Consider the following 18,416-nt stretch of genomic DNA (forward strand, 5'->3'; position numbering starts at 1 on the left):
CGGTATTATTTTTAAATTGGACAACCAAGTCTAGCTGAAATAGGACTTTTGCCTGCTGGTTGGAGTTAGGGAAATACTTCCCCCACTTAAATCTTTGGCCTGATGTCCAGAGAGAGGTCTTTGAAGATTAAAGTGTATTTGGAGCAGCAGTACTGGAATTACAGAACATTTTCTACAAGTTCTGAAAAATTGACTGTGAAAAATGGGTTGTTGGTTGGATGGGGTATGAGCCCTCTTCAAGCCACAAGCACAATCCTATCTGGGTCATTCACTAAAGTTACTAAATTAATCTGCGCTTAACGGGCTGTAGTTTGGCACAAAAACATGGAGGCAAAGTGTAAAGTATTTATGCAGCATGCACACAGCAAAAAAAGTTGAAGCACAACACAAGAAAAATCACAAACCAAAAAAAGTAAAATTCTATTAATTGTTTGACACAAAATCAAGAAAATCCAGAGATGTGCAATTTTAAAGATTTAGGTAAAAAATAGGTAAAAAAATAGTGCTCAAATCCAACACATAACAGCAAAGTTGATAGGTGGAATGCTTGAATTAATCATAGTCACTTCCAATCACTCAGGCCCCATCCCAATCCATTGTTTTTTGCCCACCATGCCCCCGCAGTTTGGACCGGGCCATATGCAAATCCGTCTTGACCCTGTTGCACCTGGGAACAGTCCTGACCAAACTGCCAGGCCAGGTCCTCCCTGAACCAGAAACAAGCAGCCTAGGACAGGTTTCACCCTAGTTAGTGCTCTTCAGCCAGGTATAGCTTTGTTCCAGTGGTACAGCAGCATTAGTTAATGGGGGCCACCCTTCTTTTCACAGTCCTACTCACCTCTCGCGAGAACTCCTCACACACAGCTTCTGACTCTTTGCCGTAGCAGTTGCTGTAGCTCTGGCGGTACTTCCGGCAGACACTGACTTTCAGGACACCATGCACTGGCTTCCCATAGGTATACCTACCACAAATAGCAGCACAAACAAAATATGATTAAAGATACAAAGGCACAGCTGGAAATACACAGTCAGTAATAACACTCTCCTTTCCAGATTTGGCCACATAAATGGTTAGCCTTGGCAGATATCATGTCATCACAACAAACACCAACATCAGATGGATTGGCTGCTTCTTTCCTACGGTCCCCTCTTTTGCACAAATATTTTTCCAGACAAGCATTGCCAGACTCATTTGGCTAAAATGTGCATACCCAGACATGTGTTTGTGCATGTTTGTGTTTGCAGGCACAAACATATTTAACCCCTCCCATGCTCATGACGGAGCCGCTCCGTCATGAGCATCGGCTGAGCTGTGCTCATGACGGAGCGGTTCCGTCATGGCCCTGCCGCCGCGCCTGCGCGGCGCGTTCTATTGAGCGGGCGTGAATTAAATGCCTACTTGCTGCTCGGTACTAAAGCGGGTTGAATCTGTGCTTTTTTTACCTAAGGAGGAAGGGAGATAGATTTGGGCATGTCCTTTGAACATGTGGCAGCTGGGGCGAGGTCTTCTTCAACCCGCAAGCTCAAGTTGCAGCCGTGACATCATGGCAGAAGGCATGTGTGAATTATAAAGGCATTTAAAGGATTGCATTTGAGGAACTTATTCAATGGCCCTGGAAGGAGTTAAAAGAGCTATATTCAGTTTAATGGCCGGGGCAGGACAGGGCGAGGAAGTGAATGAGTTGGTGGGTGGGAGCAACTTGACTGTAAAGGAGGAGAGGGAGGGGCTGTAGGAGCAGTAGTTTGGGATCATGTGTGTTCAGTACTCTGAGGCAGATTTACAAGTCCCTGGCATCAGTTTTGAGCCTCCGTTGTGTCACTTTTTGTGATGCAGTGACTGCGTAAAATGCATCCTATTTACAACGTGATGCATATAGGGAGATGCATCATTTTGTAAAGCTCTGCGTCACTTTATACCTGAGCCAGGTATAATGTATGTAGGGTGGGCATTCCCACCCAGGAAAGCCTCGTAAAAGTGAGGCAGTGAAATCTACAAGATTTCACTGCGCCACTTCTAGGACGCTAATGCGTCAAAACCGTATGCCTGCTTGGAGCAAACGTAAGAAGTGACGCACTATGAGGATAGGCCTCCCCAGGCATTGCTGGAGTTGTGTCATGCCTGCAACACGACTCCAGCAATGCATGACTTTTGCGCCAACAGATGCATCAGAATTTCTGACGCATCAGTCAATCCTAGTGCCATGGTGCCCTGTGCGCCATATTGTAAATACGGCACATCTGTGGTGGCACAAGTGTTTCTCAGGGTGGCGCAATGAAAGTGAAACATCCCTACAGATGAGTCACTTTCTTGTAAGTCTGTCCCGATGTGTTTTCACTTACGAAGATTTTTGGAGCAGAGCCTGCCTCTTCAAAGGGTGCGTCTCCTGGTTCGTTGCAGCATTAGCTACTAAAAGACATGGCCCCAGGTAAGCCAGGTACTCGGTGTGGACAATGAAAGAGGTTTTGTGTTTTTTGCCGTTTTATATAGCGCCGACTTGATTTATTGAAGCGCTTTACACAAGACCATATACTGATAACATGGAGGCACAGTGCCTCGGTTTAATCTACCAGCCCGGAACATCTGTGCAACATTTGAGAGGACAGGAATTTGTTTCAATTTTCCATTCAATCTGATAGCTGCGGTGCCTAGCTATCCTTTTCGCCTGCTCCTGTTTGAGCCCAGAGGTGAAAAAAAAAAACACACACATTTTCATTGATATACGTTCCATCTGTAACCGACGAATAGGGTGGCAGCAAGGCTTGCTTAACTTTATTTTTCGGGGGCAACCAGGACACTGGACCAATCGCATCCCTGCCTCGGAACTCCGCAGGTTTCCACCATTGACGTCCAAACTTAGGGGTTATCTAACATTGGGGCATATTATCAAGGCGGGCGATATGAGTTTATCGCCGCTTTTGCTGTAGTTTTAGGCCAAAAAGCGGCAATAATTTTATCGCACTATTAGCAAGCTGTCGCTAACAGCAGTTAGCGACAGCTTGTAGGCGATAGTGAGCGGTTTGGGGCCTGCTTTGCATGTCAGCGATATTTATCGCTATTGACATGCAAAGTGGGCGTGCCCAAACTGTTAGTGACTGAAAGCAGTCGCTAACATCGCTATCGCCTATTATCAACACAGGCGAAGCGATAAAAAAAATTGCGCTGAGTGCAAATATCGCCAAAAACTAACACCTGCTCAGACCACTTCTTAACCTGTATATCCAATGGGAGGTGGATATTCAGGTTAAGAGCCCATTAGCGATAATGCTTGAATTCGCTGCTATCGCTAAGAGCACGTTATCTCTGCGATGCACGGCGATAAAAAAATATCGCTAAGCTCATTTAGCGATAAATATCGCTAGTTGTTGATAATATTCCCCATTGTTTGCTGGCCTGGCCAATGGCATCTTTCTGAGTTGCTGACACTGTCAGGGGACTCGGACCAGAAATATAGCATTTACCTATTCCTGTTATAAATGATTATTCCGGCACGAATGAGTACGGTTTGTGAAGGTCCAAATCATATACAATTTCCACTATTGTCTCGAGTGAATTTCTGGCTGCTTATTACATTATAAACAAATGTTTGGATAAACGTGTCGCGCAGAATCTAATTTTCAATTAAAGAATGCGCAGGACATGTTTATCCAAGAAATCAAACAGTATTGTTAACTTTGAAGAAGAAAATACATTTTTTCTGAATAAGAAAATGGTACAAAAATGTATAATTACTAAAATAGATTCAAACAATAGTTCCTTTATCAATAGTGTTATTACCTAAAATAGGCCTGTCGGAAAATACTTTCTTATGACTCTGCAGTGTTCCTCCTGTTATTAAAATTCTCATGGAATTGTCCATTCACAGCCTATATATCTAAAGAAATTTGTCACTACATAACCTGTGTTTTTGTGGTAGACTCCTGCGAAGCCATCTTCAATACTATGCATAAGTAGGATTATATAACAAACTAGCCCAATTTCAATATTTGAGGATTAAAAAGCCATTCGAACTAGCTTTCAAAAAAGATGTGCCCCCTGAATATCGAAACCTCAATGTCAATGGAACACAGTATCGAGGACAAAATATTGAAAATAAAATCTTGACAGGTGAATCGAGATTTTCTATACCTAACGCCACTTGTATATACCTACATGGTACATATATCTTCAAAGTATGTGTATGTGGAGTAAGGGATATTAAATCTATACTTCCCTTTATGCACTTGCCTTTAGATATTTTGCCCCTCAATACTTGTATCACAATATTGTTTGGGTCAATGTTCAGTAGTACAACTTTCAATGAAAAATTTCAGACCCATGTGGGGAATACATTTTTCTGTCATCCTGAGTATGGAAAAACTTGAAGAGAAGCCAGCCACTCAGTGTGTGTTGCACTTAGCCCTCTCTCCAGGGCCATTCCCAAATGTTTTGAGATCACCCTCCTGTTAGCTGAGCTCGTTTTTGTTGGATTTCAGAACTCTACACACTTTAATACTGCGGTCCTGTGCTAAGGTGCTTATGCTCTCTCCTCACAGTAAAATTGGCTTACACACATTCGGCTGATTTAATTTCCTTGTAAATCTCCAATAAAGGGATATTACAGGTAGGCAGGGCCTTCAAATTAAAGGCTACTATTGGGCCTGCAGCACTAGATGTGACACCCACATAAGTAGCCTTTTAAAACATATTTCAGCCTTGCCATGGAGGTCTGTGTGCGCAGTTTTAGGCTGCCATTTCGACATGGACAAATAAACCTTTGCTTGGGCATAAAGCTTCCTTTTGAATACCTATAAGTTACCACTAGCGTAGACCTTAATCAGCCCATAGGGCAGGGAGCAGTGTATTTAAAACGTTTGAATTGTACTTTTGACTTTTACATGGCCGGGTAGTGAAAAACTATTTGTTTACTACTGCCAGGTCTACCTCTACGATTGGATAATACTAGGTTACCTCATTACATTTAATATGTGATGAATTTCACTTGGGGGCAAGTAGAAAATCGAATTTGGTCAGGGGCGGCTCTAGGCTCATGGCAGCCCTGGGCAGAGAGCGCAGGCAGGGGGTCCCAGAAGAGGGGGTCCGGGCAGGGAGGAGCATGGAGGCCAGTGAAGAGGGGGGGTCAGGGTGTTTGCCAGGGGCCGCCATGCAAATTTGTATCCATCCTCAGAGGATTATTATATTAAGGATATATATTGGCATGGTGGCCCCCTGGGGTTTGGTGGCCCTGTGCAGGTGCACAGCTTGCACATGCCTAAGGCCGCCCCTGATTTGGTCTCCAAAGAATCATTGTCGGCAGGATGGGCCATCTCGGAATTAATGGGGGGCGGAGCTGTAACCTACCACACTTGCACATTACAAAGACTCTGCCTCAGCACACTCACAAAGGGCCTCATTTACGATACTTTGACGCACTGCAGCGCATAAAGCTTTCCTGCTGCACTGCCATGCATCAAAATAAAAGGGCAGGAATGTGCTGTACCTACAAGATATGGCGCATTCCTGTCCATCTCCCTTGGGCTGGCGCACAAACAGCAGCTGTGCGCCAACGCAGACACCCTTGTGTCATTTCGAAAGGGTGTGTGCGCTGAGGGAATTATTGTTTCTGTGCAGGAAGGGACACCTTCCTGCACAAAAAGAATCATTAAGGGCATGTTCCTCTTACTTTAGAAAGAGGGAAAAACAGGGATAAAGTATTTCTCCGCGTTGCGCCTCCTAACGCCTTCCCTGGGGAGGCGTAGGATTCGGACACATTCTCAGATTTACAAAAAGTTGTAAATATGGGAATGCGTCATGTTCCATGGAAGTTTTGTGGGAACACCCACAGCAACACCCATGGAGTGCGCCTTTCACGCAGAGTTATGCATGAAACAGAAACACATTTACAAGGCCATCAACAGCCACGCAGGGTGACTTTACATGGCTGTGTATATATGGGACAGCCAATTGTGCTGCGTCCAAAAAAGTGACGCATTGGCAGCGCACTGGGCTTGTCAAGAGACCCAAAGGGTTTTACACCAGTCTTTTGTGCCTCCAGACAAGCTGGGGCCAGGGCAGGAAATTCCAGACACATCTGTAGAGGGAGGACTCTAGAAGTTTCTCCCACTTTGAAGTGGACACAAGGTATAAATAGTGGACTTTCTGACCCAACTCTACTGTGCATTCCTGGCCCTGTGAATACTGCATAAGAAGGATACCCTGCTGCCCTGCTGCGTGAGGCCTGCCCTGCTTGTTGAAAAGGAAGACTGGACTTGCACCCTTCATCGTAGGCTGAGGTGACCCCAAGAGTGAGCTGACTGACCTACTATTATAGCTACAGGGGAATAACAAGCTCCAGAAGCCTCCCTGCATCTGCCAGTAGACCTGCTGCCTGGCCCAGCAACTGGACCTGCTTGACCTCTGCTGGGGTGAGTTCTTGATCCACAAACGGTTCTCCTCAGGTCTTGAACCCTTGGTGTGGCATCAGTTAAACTCCAATGGAAGAATGGGAAAAATCCTGAAGTTTTCGGCTCTTCGCGACTGCAAATAGGCCAGTTTGTACCAAGATCTTGCTGCCTGCCAATTTGAAGCTCCGGTGAACCCGACTCTTCACGCTTTAGTGACCGCCAGCAGCAACTGGCAATGTGAGACCTGTACTTCACGCTACAGCATCGTGAATGTGAAGCTTCAGAAACAACCATCAGCAGGATGTTCACACTACAGCGATGACTGTCCAGGAATGTCTATGCCTGCTCTTTGAGCTATAGCAACACTCTCTCTGCTCTGTGCAGGCTCCTCCCCCGCAAACGGACAACTTCACACTGGACTTGAGAAGATGACTTTTTAAGCAGAAGGTACCTTGTCTCTGTTTCTAGCCCACACTCCATCACAATCAGTTCAAACTGACGTTCACCCTGTCTTGCACAATCAGATAACCGTGAGTGGGGCTTTGTGCTTCTAGGCACTATACCTACCTTAAATATTTGGAATTTCATATCTGTGGTTCTTCTGATTGGATTGTTGTCATTTTTGTGTCAAATAATTGATTGAAATGTACTCTATTTCTCTAAATTAGTTTGGGATTCTTCTTGTGTTGTGTTGTCACTTTATGACTGTTTGAATGGCTGCAGAAATACTGTATACAGGCCTCCAAGTTAAGCCTGGCTGCTTTTGTGCCAAGCTACCATAGGGTAAGCACAGGTTAATGTGAGGTTTGCTTGTATTTCACCCTGACAAGAATTGTTCTTGCTGCTTGAGTAGGGTTTCACCCCCTCACCTAGTAACCCAATGTCATACAGTGTGTATATAAAATTGTGTTCTAACCTCTGTTGGTGATCTTTTCAGAGACAGTCGTTGGATGGCATTGCCGTAAAAAGCAAAGCTCTCCCAAAGATCCCATAGGTGCTTCATCCGAAGCGAGTACCCTCATCCCCAGTGCAGTTCAGTCATCAGACAGGTATGGAGATCCCTGACATCAGTCTACGCTATATTCATTCTGTGGTTGAGGATGCTCGAGCTACACTTCAAGGCCCTTCACATATGTTACAAAACTGTAATGCACTGTAAAAACTGTAAAGCACTCACTTCGCGCAGGCAGTCACTTCCAATTGCTCATCCATAATGGTGATGGACTTGGGCATCTGGACATTGACTTCGAACTTGGGTAAAACTGAAATGTTAAAGAGATGTAGGTGTCAGTCCAGATGGTGAGGCTTCTGAAAGGAAGTCATATACATCAATGAATCAACCGAGCAATGCCCCTGTTCTCCTCAGTGCACTCAAACTGAGTTTCCTCCTCTGTGTACTCCAGTGTTCTTGCAGCATTTCTCCTACTACAGTATAAAGTAGTGTGCTCTTCTTCACTTCCCTCATTCCTACATTCTCTTCCATTCTTATGATTATTGTTCCACTCCTATATACCCTACTCTTCTGCTCTCCTCCTAGTCCATTGTACCATAGTGTTCTCTTTCTGCACGTCTCTCATTTCTATGCACCTTAGTGTTCTCTTTCAGCACTACTCACATTCCATTTTACCTTAATGTTCTCTTTCTGCAGTCCTCTCATTACTATACACCTTAGTGCCTCATTTATGAGGCCCATGCAGTACTTTTGCATTCTGCAGCATTTTTTTATGTACTGTAGTGTTCTCTTTCTGCACTCCTTCCATCCCTATGTACTGTAGTGTTCTCGTTCTGCACTCCTTCCATCCCTATGTACTGTAGTGTTCTCTTTCTGCACTCCTTCCATCCCTATGTACTGTAGTGTTCTCTTTCTGCACTCCTTCCATCCCTATGTACTGTAGTGTTCTCTTTCTGCACTCCTTCCATCCCTATGTACTGTAGTGTTCTCTTTCTGCACTCCTTCCATCCCTATGTACTGTAGTGTTCTCTTTCTGCACTCCTTCCATCCCTATGTACTGTAGTGTTCTCTTTCTGCACTCCTTCCTTTCCTATGTACTGTAGTGTTCTCTTTCTGCACTCCTTCCTTTCCTATGTACTGTAGTGTTCTCTTTCTGCACTTCTCCTATTGCTTTGTACCTTTGTGTACTCTTTCCATGTGACACCTATTTCTATACATCTTAGTGTTCTCTTCTGCGTTCCTTAAGTTTCCATATACCTTAGTTTTCCCTTTCTACACTCCTCTGGTTGTTTCCATGTACCTTAGTGTTCTCTTTCTACACTTCTCCGATTCCTATGTATGGTAGTGTTCTCTTTCTCCACTCCTGATATTCAAACAAACTGTAATCTGCACTCCCTTTTCCCTTGTACCTTAGTGTTCTTTTTGCACACTTCTCCTATTCCTATGTACCATTCTGCCATCCTTAGATTCCTATGTACCTTAGTATTCTTCTTCTGCACTCTTCCCAAACCTATGTAACTTACTGTTGTCTGTCTGTTCTTCTACCATCCAGTTAGACCCTAGTGTTCTCTTTCCTCACTCCTCCTATTACTTAGTACCTTAGTGTTCTCTTTCTGAACTCCTCCTATTCCTTGGGGCCTTACTGTTCTCTTTCTGAACTCCTCCTATTCCTTGGGACCTTAGAGTTCTCTTTCTGTGATCCTTACATTTTTATGTACCTTTGTGTTCTCCATGCACCCCCCTTCAATACCTATGTATCTTAGTCTTCTCTTCTATACTGCTCCCATTTCCATACACTTGTACATTTGCATTTGCTCTCTGGACTCCACATACTCAAACATACCTTTGTGTTCCTTTTCTGCAACCCTTGCATTTCTTTGTAACCTAGTGTTATCTTACCACCCTCCTCCCATTCCTATGTGCCTTAATATAATTGTTACAGCACGTCTCATATGCCTCTGCAGCTTAATTATCTATTACCACATTCATCAAAACCCTGCATACCTTTTTAATCATAATTAATTATTAGCATCAGAATGCACAGAAAGTCAGTGAAGGTAACAACACTTCCCAGTGAAAACCAACATATGTTGAGCTACAGAGTAACAATGTTCCAAGTAGTGCAATGCCTTTTCATAGGTTTACATTCAGGTGCTATCATATAGTTTCTTCAGACATCATGGGTGCTGTTATTGTTGAAACATGCATGAAACATTAAAAGACAGCATATACCCGACATGATAATAAGTTAATGGTTATGAATTGCTACATCTGTCCTCTGGTGTATAAACCAAGAGCAGTCAGTCACTGGTGGGAGGTGCCCACTTTTGCCTTAGGAGGAGGGAGAAGGAACAGAGAGGAATGCTGAAGGATATTAAGCATATGAGTTCTGAGAACTGCCTCTGTTCTTCCACCTCCCCGGCATGCAACCACCCTGTCCAATTCATGACTACGGTGCGCAAGAGAGAGTCCTCCATCACTTCTTCTGGGCACCCGCACTTGACAATGCATAAATTGAGGACGTTTTTGGTGTTTCTAGTTTTTGCCGCATCGCGAGCACTCAGGTGGGCTTGTCATTTTGATGTGGGTCTACAATCGCTCAATGAGTCCCTCACCCCCTATAGATGCGCTATAGGTTATTTCAGCTGCCACCCAATGCATCAATGCTCTCTGTCTTTTGGCCCGAGGAGGAGATGCTGCGTTCATCCATACCATACTTATAATGTGTTGGTCCAATAAAAGAGCCAGATCTACCAGCCAGGTCAACGCCCCTTATACTTTTGAATGAGCCGAGCAGACAGGTCTCAGTGGAATGCAAGCCAGGCATTCCAATGGCAATGGAGAGGAAATCTGCCACCCACCCCAATAGTGGGCGAAACAAGTGCAGGACCATGGCATATGGAAAACTCTGCATCCAGGGTCATATACCTGGGACATTGTGCAGAGGCATTAGGAAAGGTCTTACCTATTCTGTTTGGAGTAAAGTCTACCCTATGTAAGTCATAAAACTTTAGTGTTCTACTTTTGCACTTCTCCCATTCCTGTGCCATGATGGTGACTTGCTGCACTCTTCCCATTCCTTATACTTACTGTTCTCTTTCTGCATACTTCCCATTCCAAGATGCCTTAGCACTCTCTTACAGGACATCACTCATTCTAAGATATTCCAATACTCTCTTTTTGCTCTCCTCCCAATCAAATATGCCTTTGTAGGTGCTTTCTGCATTCCTCCTTTTGTAATAAAGCTTAATATGGTTTTTCTGTGCTCCTCTGATTCTGATATGCCTTGGTGTTGCCTACACCGCATTCCCCTGAATCATATTAACCTTAGAGTTCTCCTTCTGCAATCTACCTCTTCCTATGTACCTCAATATTCTCCTTCACTCCTCCCATCCCTGTGTTATTTTAGTGTTCTCTACCACACTCGTCACAGTCCCATATACCTTAGTGTTCTCGTGCTACACTCCTTGTATTCCAGGTTACCACAGATTTAGAAATTGGGTCTCTAGTTGGCAGAGGTTTGCACCCTATTCACGTAGGGACCATAGCTATAGTCAGGGTAAATCAGATGCACAACCTACATTATCCTGTGCTCACCCTCTGGCAGCTTGGCACAGAGCAGTCAGGCTAACTTAAGGTCTGCTCACCTCATTTAGAGACATATGGACCTTCAGTATGTCGATGGCAAAGACTCCTCAATCTCGGCATACACCTCTGGTGGCCCAATAGACTCAAAGCCATCGGAGGTTTTGACATTGTTCACCCACACTATTTGGAGTTGTTAATGTCTTCTGCTCAGTTCTTTCTACCACTGTGTTCCTCTTCCATACTTGAGGCATAGCTTTATTCCTTGAATCAAAAGACAACCAAGTTGCACAAGCACCCTCCACAAAGTTAATTTTCAAAGACGCATTTCCGTAGGATAATGGTATTGTTCCAAGGTTGTTACACCAACTTCAACCGTAGATTCAATCGGAGCTTCAAAATATGGATCCAAAAACAAATGTTTTACTTCAAGTTCTTTATTAATCAAACATAGTAAAAAGTTTTCCAGCTTTACACTGCCGACACGTGTTTCGCCCTCTCCAGGGCTGTTTCAAGGCTATCTTAGTTAGTCTATACAGGTCTGGCGTCGGAGAGGTCTATGTTTCAAAAGATACAAGTATGAAGCGTCAATATATATAAGTATGATAGCTATCAGTGCCCGGCAGTGGAGACGTGACGCTGGTGAGAACGAACGTAAAGACTTATCAAGGTCTTCTAGGAACCTTTACCCCAGTAAGACAAGAATCATCTCCACGCAGCGAGCCGTACTACCCTACAAAGGCATATCTCTACAACTGTCCCCATGTCTTATAACACTCTTCGTGGGGTCTAATATTCTGAAGGCACAAAGGTGGAACTTATATCTGAAATAGCTCGCTGTGATCACCACACCTAATAGGATCTTTAATATTGACGCTTCATACTTGTATCTTTTGAAACATAGACCTCTCCGACGCCAGACCTGTATAGACTAACTAAGATAGCCTTGAAACAGCCCTGGAGAGGGCGAAACACGTGTCGGCAGTGTAAAGCTGGAAAACTTTTTACTATGTTTGATTAATAAAGAACTTGAAGTAAAACATTTGTTTTTGGATCCATATTTTGAAGCTCCGATTGAATCTACGGTTGAAGTTGGTGTAACAACCTTGGAACAATACCATTATCCTACGGAAATGCGTCTTTGAAAATTAACTTTGTGGAGGGTGCTTGTGCAACTTGGTTGTCTTTTGATTCGTGGTACTTGCATTAAGTTGCATTGTTCAAACACCCCTGGTGGTGGGTGTTTTATCAAGTTCGCAGTGCACCTCTTTCTGATACTTCATGCATAATATGTTCAGTGAGAATAATCTTTACAGAAGGTGCGGACGTTTTCTCTGAGTGAGGAACACTACCACCAAGTTTTGTTGTATAGCTTTATTCCTTAGTGAGCTCTATAACCCAATAATGTTATCTTTACCTCAGCCGTCTTACTATATTCTTGCATTCTATTTCTACTCTAATGCTCTTAAAACATGCTCCTCCTACCTGCCTCTATATTCTTAAAAATTCTCTTAAATTCTCTCCATCTCTCAACTACCGAACATTCGCTTACCATACTGCTCCCATCTGTATACAGCTCAGTTTTCTCTTATGATTCTTGGTTATCTCTGTGTTGCCCAGAGCTGTTTTATTATACTGATCCATTTCTCACATAGCTCAGTGTTCTAGAATGGTTCTCACCTATTTCTCAATAATCAGGTTCCTCTTACCATACTAATCTCACATCTGTATAGCTTAGTGTTCTATTACAGTTCTTGCCAATATCTCTGAAAACAAGACATCTCTCCCTGTATATCTTGCATCTGCATATACCTCAGTATTCTCTTTTGTTTTCAAACATTTCTCAGTACACCAGAGCATTCCTGCCATACCACCCCCAGTGCCCTCTTAAAAAGCGCCCACCCATACCTCTGCAAGCCAGAATGCTCTTATCATATACCTCCAACATCTGTAATCCTCATCTGTTCCATACTCATCCCACCTCTATTCACCTCAGTATTTTTCTGCCATTTTCACTCATTTCTGTTTAACTCATAGTTCTCTTCCCAGACTTTTCTACTGTCAATGTTTCGCATTCTTCTCTTACGGCCCTTATCCTCAGCAGCTCACATTTCCGTCGCTGTATGCCACCCTCCTCCATCAGTGTTCTGAAACAGCTCTTGCATATCTCTTTGATACTCAGGCCTTGCTTATACTCCCTCTTACATCCATATTTATCATTGGTCTCTTCATCCCTTATATCTATATCACTCCTGGTACAATCTCTGCATTCCTCTGGCTTCTTTATGCCGCTCGCTGAGTTTCCTTATGGTGCTCACCCATCTCTCTCATTAGAACCCAGAGGATTCTTACTCTATAGCCCCATACCTATTTTCCCCAACATACCCTTCTCATTCTCATGGTTCTCGCTATCACTCAGAGTTATGTTACTATGTGCTTTCATCTTCTATACTCTTCAGTGTTATCTTTTTGTTCTTGCCAATGTCTATGTGGCCAGAGTTCTTTTACTGTTCTCCAATTGCCTTTATATATCTTAATGTTCTCTTATGGTTCTCACCTTTATCTCCATTTCTCATAGTTCCCCAACCATATTCCTCCTGCCTCTGTGTTCCTCAGTGTTATGCTACTCAACATCCAAGATTTCTTTTATTATAGGCATCTCACTTTTACCTACCTAAGCGTTTTCTCACATTTTGTTCTTACTTCTTGATCTCTCAGAATTCTTTAATCATAATCTTCCTTCTTCTATACTCATTAGCATATTCATGTCCTGCTTACCGACCTGTTCTATGCTCCTCCCACCTCTATATTCCTAGTTTTATTTTATGGTTCTTGTTAATTTCTCTGTAACACACAGTTCTCTTATCATGATGCTCCCACCTCTATATTTCTCAGTGTTATCTTGTAGTTCTCAGTCATCTCACTGTAACTCAGTTCTCTTATCATATTGCCACAACCTATATTTACTTTAGGGTTCAGTTGGGGTTCTTGCTCACCTCTTTATAACACAGAGCTTTTTTATCATACTCTTCCCTCCTATATATACGTTAGTGTTCTCTTATACATCTTGCCCACCTCTCTGTAACTCTGTGTTCTCTTATCATACTGCTTCCACCTCTATATTCTGCAGTGCTCCTATATGGTTCTTGATATATCTCTGTACTTCAGAGTTCTTGTAGTATACTGCTCCCACTTCTGTGCTCCTTAGAGTTCTCTTGCAGATCTTACACCAACTTTTGTAACTAAGAGTGCTCTCCCTCTATATTCCTAGGTTCTTTTATGGTTCTTGCTCATGTATCTGTATTTAAGAGTTCTCTTTTCATGATGCTCCCACCTCTGTATTTATCTATTTTATCATGTAGTCTTAGTCATCTCTCTCCAACAGTTCCATTATAATATTGCTAGCACGTTTACATCCTTTAGTGTTCTGTTCTGATTCCTGCTCATCTCTTTTTAACTCAGAACTTTCATATCATAATTAGGGCTCCTGGTTTTATGGTATTTATATTTTTAACACTTCCATCTGTATTTATCCATATTTATTTTTTGTCCATTTTATTGGTAGTCATCCTTTTCTTATTTTATGTTTTGAGAATAAATGGAGTCAGCAAATGGAATATTTACACATTTATTTACCTGATAAACATGCACTCATACTTTGATGCCTGCCACATTTTAGCAAATTAAGCAGCCAAATATAACAAAACACTACCCTGACAGGTAAATGTTAGAATTACATACCAATATATGTTAACATGTACCTGTATTTAAGGGAATTTGATCCCGTTTTCAATTCCCCATGGTGTCTATCTGCTTAAGAGTTGGTCTAGAATTCATGAAGGATAATACAAATAAATACAGACAGGAAATAGGTTGTTTTCTGTCGGCATTTACCTGTAAAAATCAGTAAAAACTGCAAACTGGAAGACCTAATCAAAATCTTCCCGCCTAAATATACTTCAGTGTTCTCTTATGCTTCTTACTCATCTCTCTGTACCTGAGAGTTCTCCTGTTATACTGCTCCCACCTCTACATTCCACAGTGGTTTCCTGTGGTTCTTGCTCACCGCCTCTTATCATACTCCTGTCGTCATCGATAAACCTCAATTTTTGCTTACAGTTCTTGCTCACACCCTTATAACAAAGGTATCTTACCATATTCTTCCACAGTGAACATATGCTCCACAGTAGATCCTCGTTTCCTCTGCACGCCCACTTTGTATGTTCCCTGTAGAGGTTCTGAAGCCAAGGGGAACGAGAGTTGAACGAGTCCTCCCTCTGTTACTATGTCCCGCCACTGGCCCACACGGTTATTCAGCGGATCCTAAAAGGAGGAGAATATTAGATTAGTGTGCAACACGCCGTAAACGTGGAACACATGATGAGTCTGGACCTGACACTCCTCTCCCGCTGGGACTTGCAGTAGTTCAAATGATTGGGTTTATTTACAAGCCCATTGCGCTGCAGGTATGTAATTTTTTGTGACGCACCAGGGGCACATGTTGCTGCCATCTATTTTAAATGACATGTAAAGCCACCCTGCGTGGCTTTTTGGTGTCCTCATAAATAGGGCCCCTTTTCACGCAGCACTTTGCATGAACAGGGCATGCCATGTGTGTTGCTGTGGGTGTTCCCATGTAACATTCATGGCTTCCGCAGCATTCCCAGATTTACAACCTTTCGTAAACTTGATAATGCGTCAGAATGCTATGCCTCCTCAGGGGAGGCGCAGGGAGGCACCACCAGGTGATATGTTTTATTTTCTGCAGCACACATAGAAAGAGGAAATTACCTCCTGTGATTGTAGGAAATTACCTTGTGTGATTGTTTTTGTGCAGGAAGGAACAATCTCCCTTGAAACCATGGTGCAAGGGTGCCCGCGTTGGCGAGTGGCAGCCAATTGTGCGCCAGCACAGGGTAAAGCAAAAGGTGGCAACATATTATTGTAAATATGTTGCGTCCCTGTGCTGTGAAAGTGACTCAGTACAGCGCAGCCAAATGGCTTACGGTGCCGCCTTGAGTCACTTTCTTGTAGATAAGGTCCCGAGTTTCTCAGATTGTTACAGTGATGCTGGCCTGGGTCGTGTGCTCCTATGGAATGGGCAGCAGCTCATGCTTTGTATATCAGGTTCCTGAGTATTTATTGGTGGAATGCAACCACTGAGGGCAAAGGCATCCTTGTCTTCAGAGAAATCACTGAAAAGAGTGACACAGTGGGATGAAATAAATGAAATATTAAAATATTACCTCAATATATACCACAGGGAACTGGAAATCAAAAAAGAAAGAGAAAGGAAAATGTGTTATTATCCACACTTGGAAGGAGATAGTAAATATGAATAGTTTTTCACTCATCTACACAACACATGCCGTATACACTTCGGTGGAGTTAGGCATTGTACCCTTCCATGCTGCTACACTGATTTCCACCTCTTCCGACTCAAGCATTCGTGGATATTCTCCACAAACTAGACCACTTATACTAGAATGGAATTTCACTAATATATACATCATTCATTAAAAGTGTTGCAGCATGGTCCCATCTAATTACTCAGGTTATGGTCCTTGCACTTTCCAGAAGTGTCACTCATTCCTCCATCTGTGGTCCTCTTACTCTAGGAATTCTAACTGACCTCACACAATCATTTGGCACTTTTCTCCTATCTCTTGCCACAGACCCTCTAATGATGGTGTCCCCTCTTCTCTCCTTCGCCCCTGAGGTCCAATCCAGAACGGAACCGAGCATCTGAGAGACGTGAGAAGAGTCCTGTCTCTGACAGATACCCTATCACACAATGCTTCACTTTCCCTACAGTTCTCCTAGAGTTCCCATAGTCACAGTCAAAATCATCAGAGCAGTTTAACACATAAACAAAGAAGAGCACTGGGTATGGGGCAATAGCGACTGCACCTATCAATAATATGGTTTAAGTACTACCAGAGTTAGGGTGTTAGGGACATGAAGCTTAATACCCTTAAGCCTCCAAGGGAAAATCCCACAATTTACAATAGAATACAATAGTCCAGCACTCCATTCAAACAATAATTATTAATGAGATATCACAAAAATTATAATCCATTCAGCAGATCTTTATGTAAATGTTCTTTATTCAAATTCTTCTTAGGAATCACACGACCGTAGCCAACGCGTTTCGTCCATAAGGACTTCTTCACGGCGAAAAGGTGAATATTAGATATTATTGACTGTTCTTTTAACTTCTTCTCTTAGAGCGTGCTTTTCTTTGTTACGTTTATTTAACAACAAGGGGTGGTGATGGACAGAGTTTCTGAATTAAGCAGAATACTCTCACCCAGTCAAGAGATCAGGGCTAGATCCAACACCGTTTTTTAGCTCACTGCACCATCCCAGCTCAGAACTCTGTTCATCACCACCCCCTTTTCTGAATCGTTTCTTTGTTACATAGCCACCTAAAAGCTGTTTGTTGGTTACAAAGTTATTCTTCCTGATGGCTGGCAGTCTAGATTTAGCAGACGCTCACAATGATAGTATTCTAAGCCGTCGGCGGCTTTTCAGAAACAGCACGCGACGTTAGAATACCGCAGCAAATACATTAACTGAGATGGGCTAACGCCAGATATATTTCATTTGGAGCATACATTATATTTTGAATTACCTGAACACAGGGGGAAGAAGTTTTGGATAAAATTGAGGTTATAAGTGGTCACCCTTTGAAAAAAGATCTGGAGGATCGGTTAGAATTTATCATTTAAGAAATGACATTTCTTAAGGCTTCCTGGGCTACAGGGTCACGTTATTCACAAGAAGTGCCTGGCAGTGTCTGTCTACTGTAAGGTCAAGACTTTCTCCATCACTATCATAGCCTGTGTGGCAGCTTCTTTAGTTCATTGCTGTGGAGGTTCAAGGGCATAGCTAAGTCATGCCATTTTTTTAATAGTTGGAGAGATCATTGAACTTGGACACTCGTGGATCCAGGCTCTGTGTTTTCAAATGAAAAGGATGTCAGCACTAGTGGAACAGTAATGGTTTATTATCTTTCATTAGTTGGTAGACCTACCGTCTCTTTCTCTGGACGGAAGTCCTCATGCAGCGAAACAATACGGAACTGGACTGAAATAGAGAAAGGAAAGCATTAGCGCACGTTGCTACATCAAAGTTATCCATATCTAGAATAAACCTCTAGTCCTTAGCAAATAGGGAGAACACCATTTGTTAATTCGAGGATACACATTACTTTTGTTCCTTGTGTTATTCCGGGTGGGTGCCTCATTGCTTTACAAAAGTCACAGGTGTACACAGATTTAAGGTGAAGTAAGCACGTGGCACACTGTTAGCAAGTTCACCCCCACTTTTCCAGCATTCATGGTTGCTTCCTGAGAGAAATGCCTACCACTCTAGAGGGCCTACCCAGCACCAGAAAGGTTGGGGTAGGGATACCCAGAGAGATCAGTGTCCTTCACCTGAGATACCCAGGTGTGCTTTTGCAGGAGGTCAGCTATGCCCTCCCCTGGCATTTAAG

At 43.0% G+C, this 18,416-nt stretch overlaps 1 protein-coding gene across 2 annotated transcripts in view; it reads right to left on the minus strand.

Annotated features, from left to right (window-relative positions):
* The window catches only part of LOC147706551 (alpha-2-macroglobulin-like), a 150,397-nt gene that overhangs the window by 101,494 nt on the left and 30,487 nt on the right, over positions 1 to 18,416 (minus strand). For both annotated transcript variants that reach the window (XM_086933018.1, XM_086933019.1), the window contains exons 4-8: positions 17,955 to 18,007; positions 16,165 to 16,185; positions 15,073 to 15,241; positions 7,559 to 7,643; positions 839 to 962 (exon numbers count right to left, since the gene is read on the minus strand). In XM_086933018.1, coding sequence (XP_086789144.1) covers positions 839 to 962; positions 7,559 to 7,643; positions 15,073 to 15,241; positions 16,165 to 16,185; positions 17,955 to 18,007 — 452 coding nt within the window. The remainder of the gene's footprint in view (positions 1 to 838; positions 963 to 7,558; positions 7,644 to 15,072; positions 15,242 to 16,164; positions 16,186 to 17,954; positions 18,008 to 18,416) is intronic.

This window comes from Lissotriton vulgaris, chromosome 7 (assembly GCF_964263255.1).
Source record: "Lissotriton vulgaris chromosome 7, aLisVul1.2, whole genome shotgun sequence".
NCBI lineage: Eukaryota > Metazoa > Chordata > Amphibia > Caudata > Salamandridae > Lissotriton > Lissotriton vulgaris.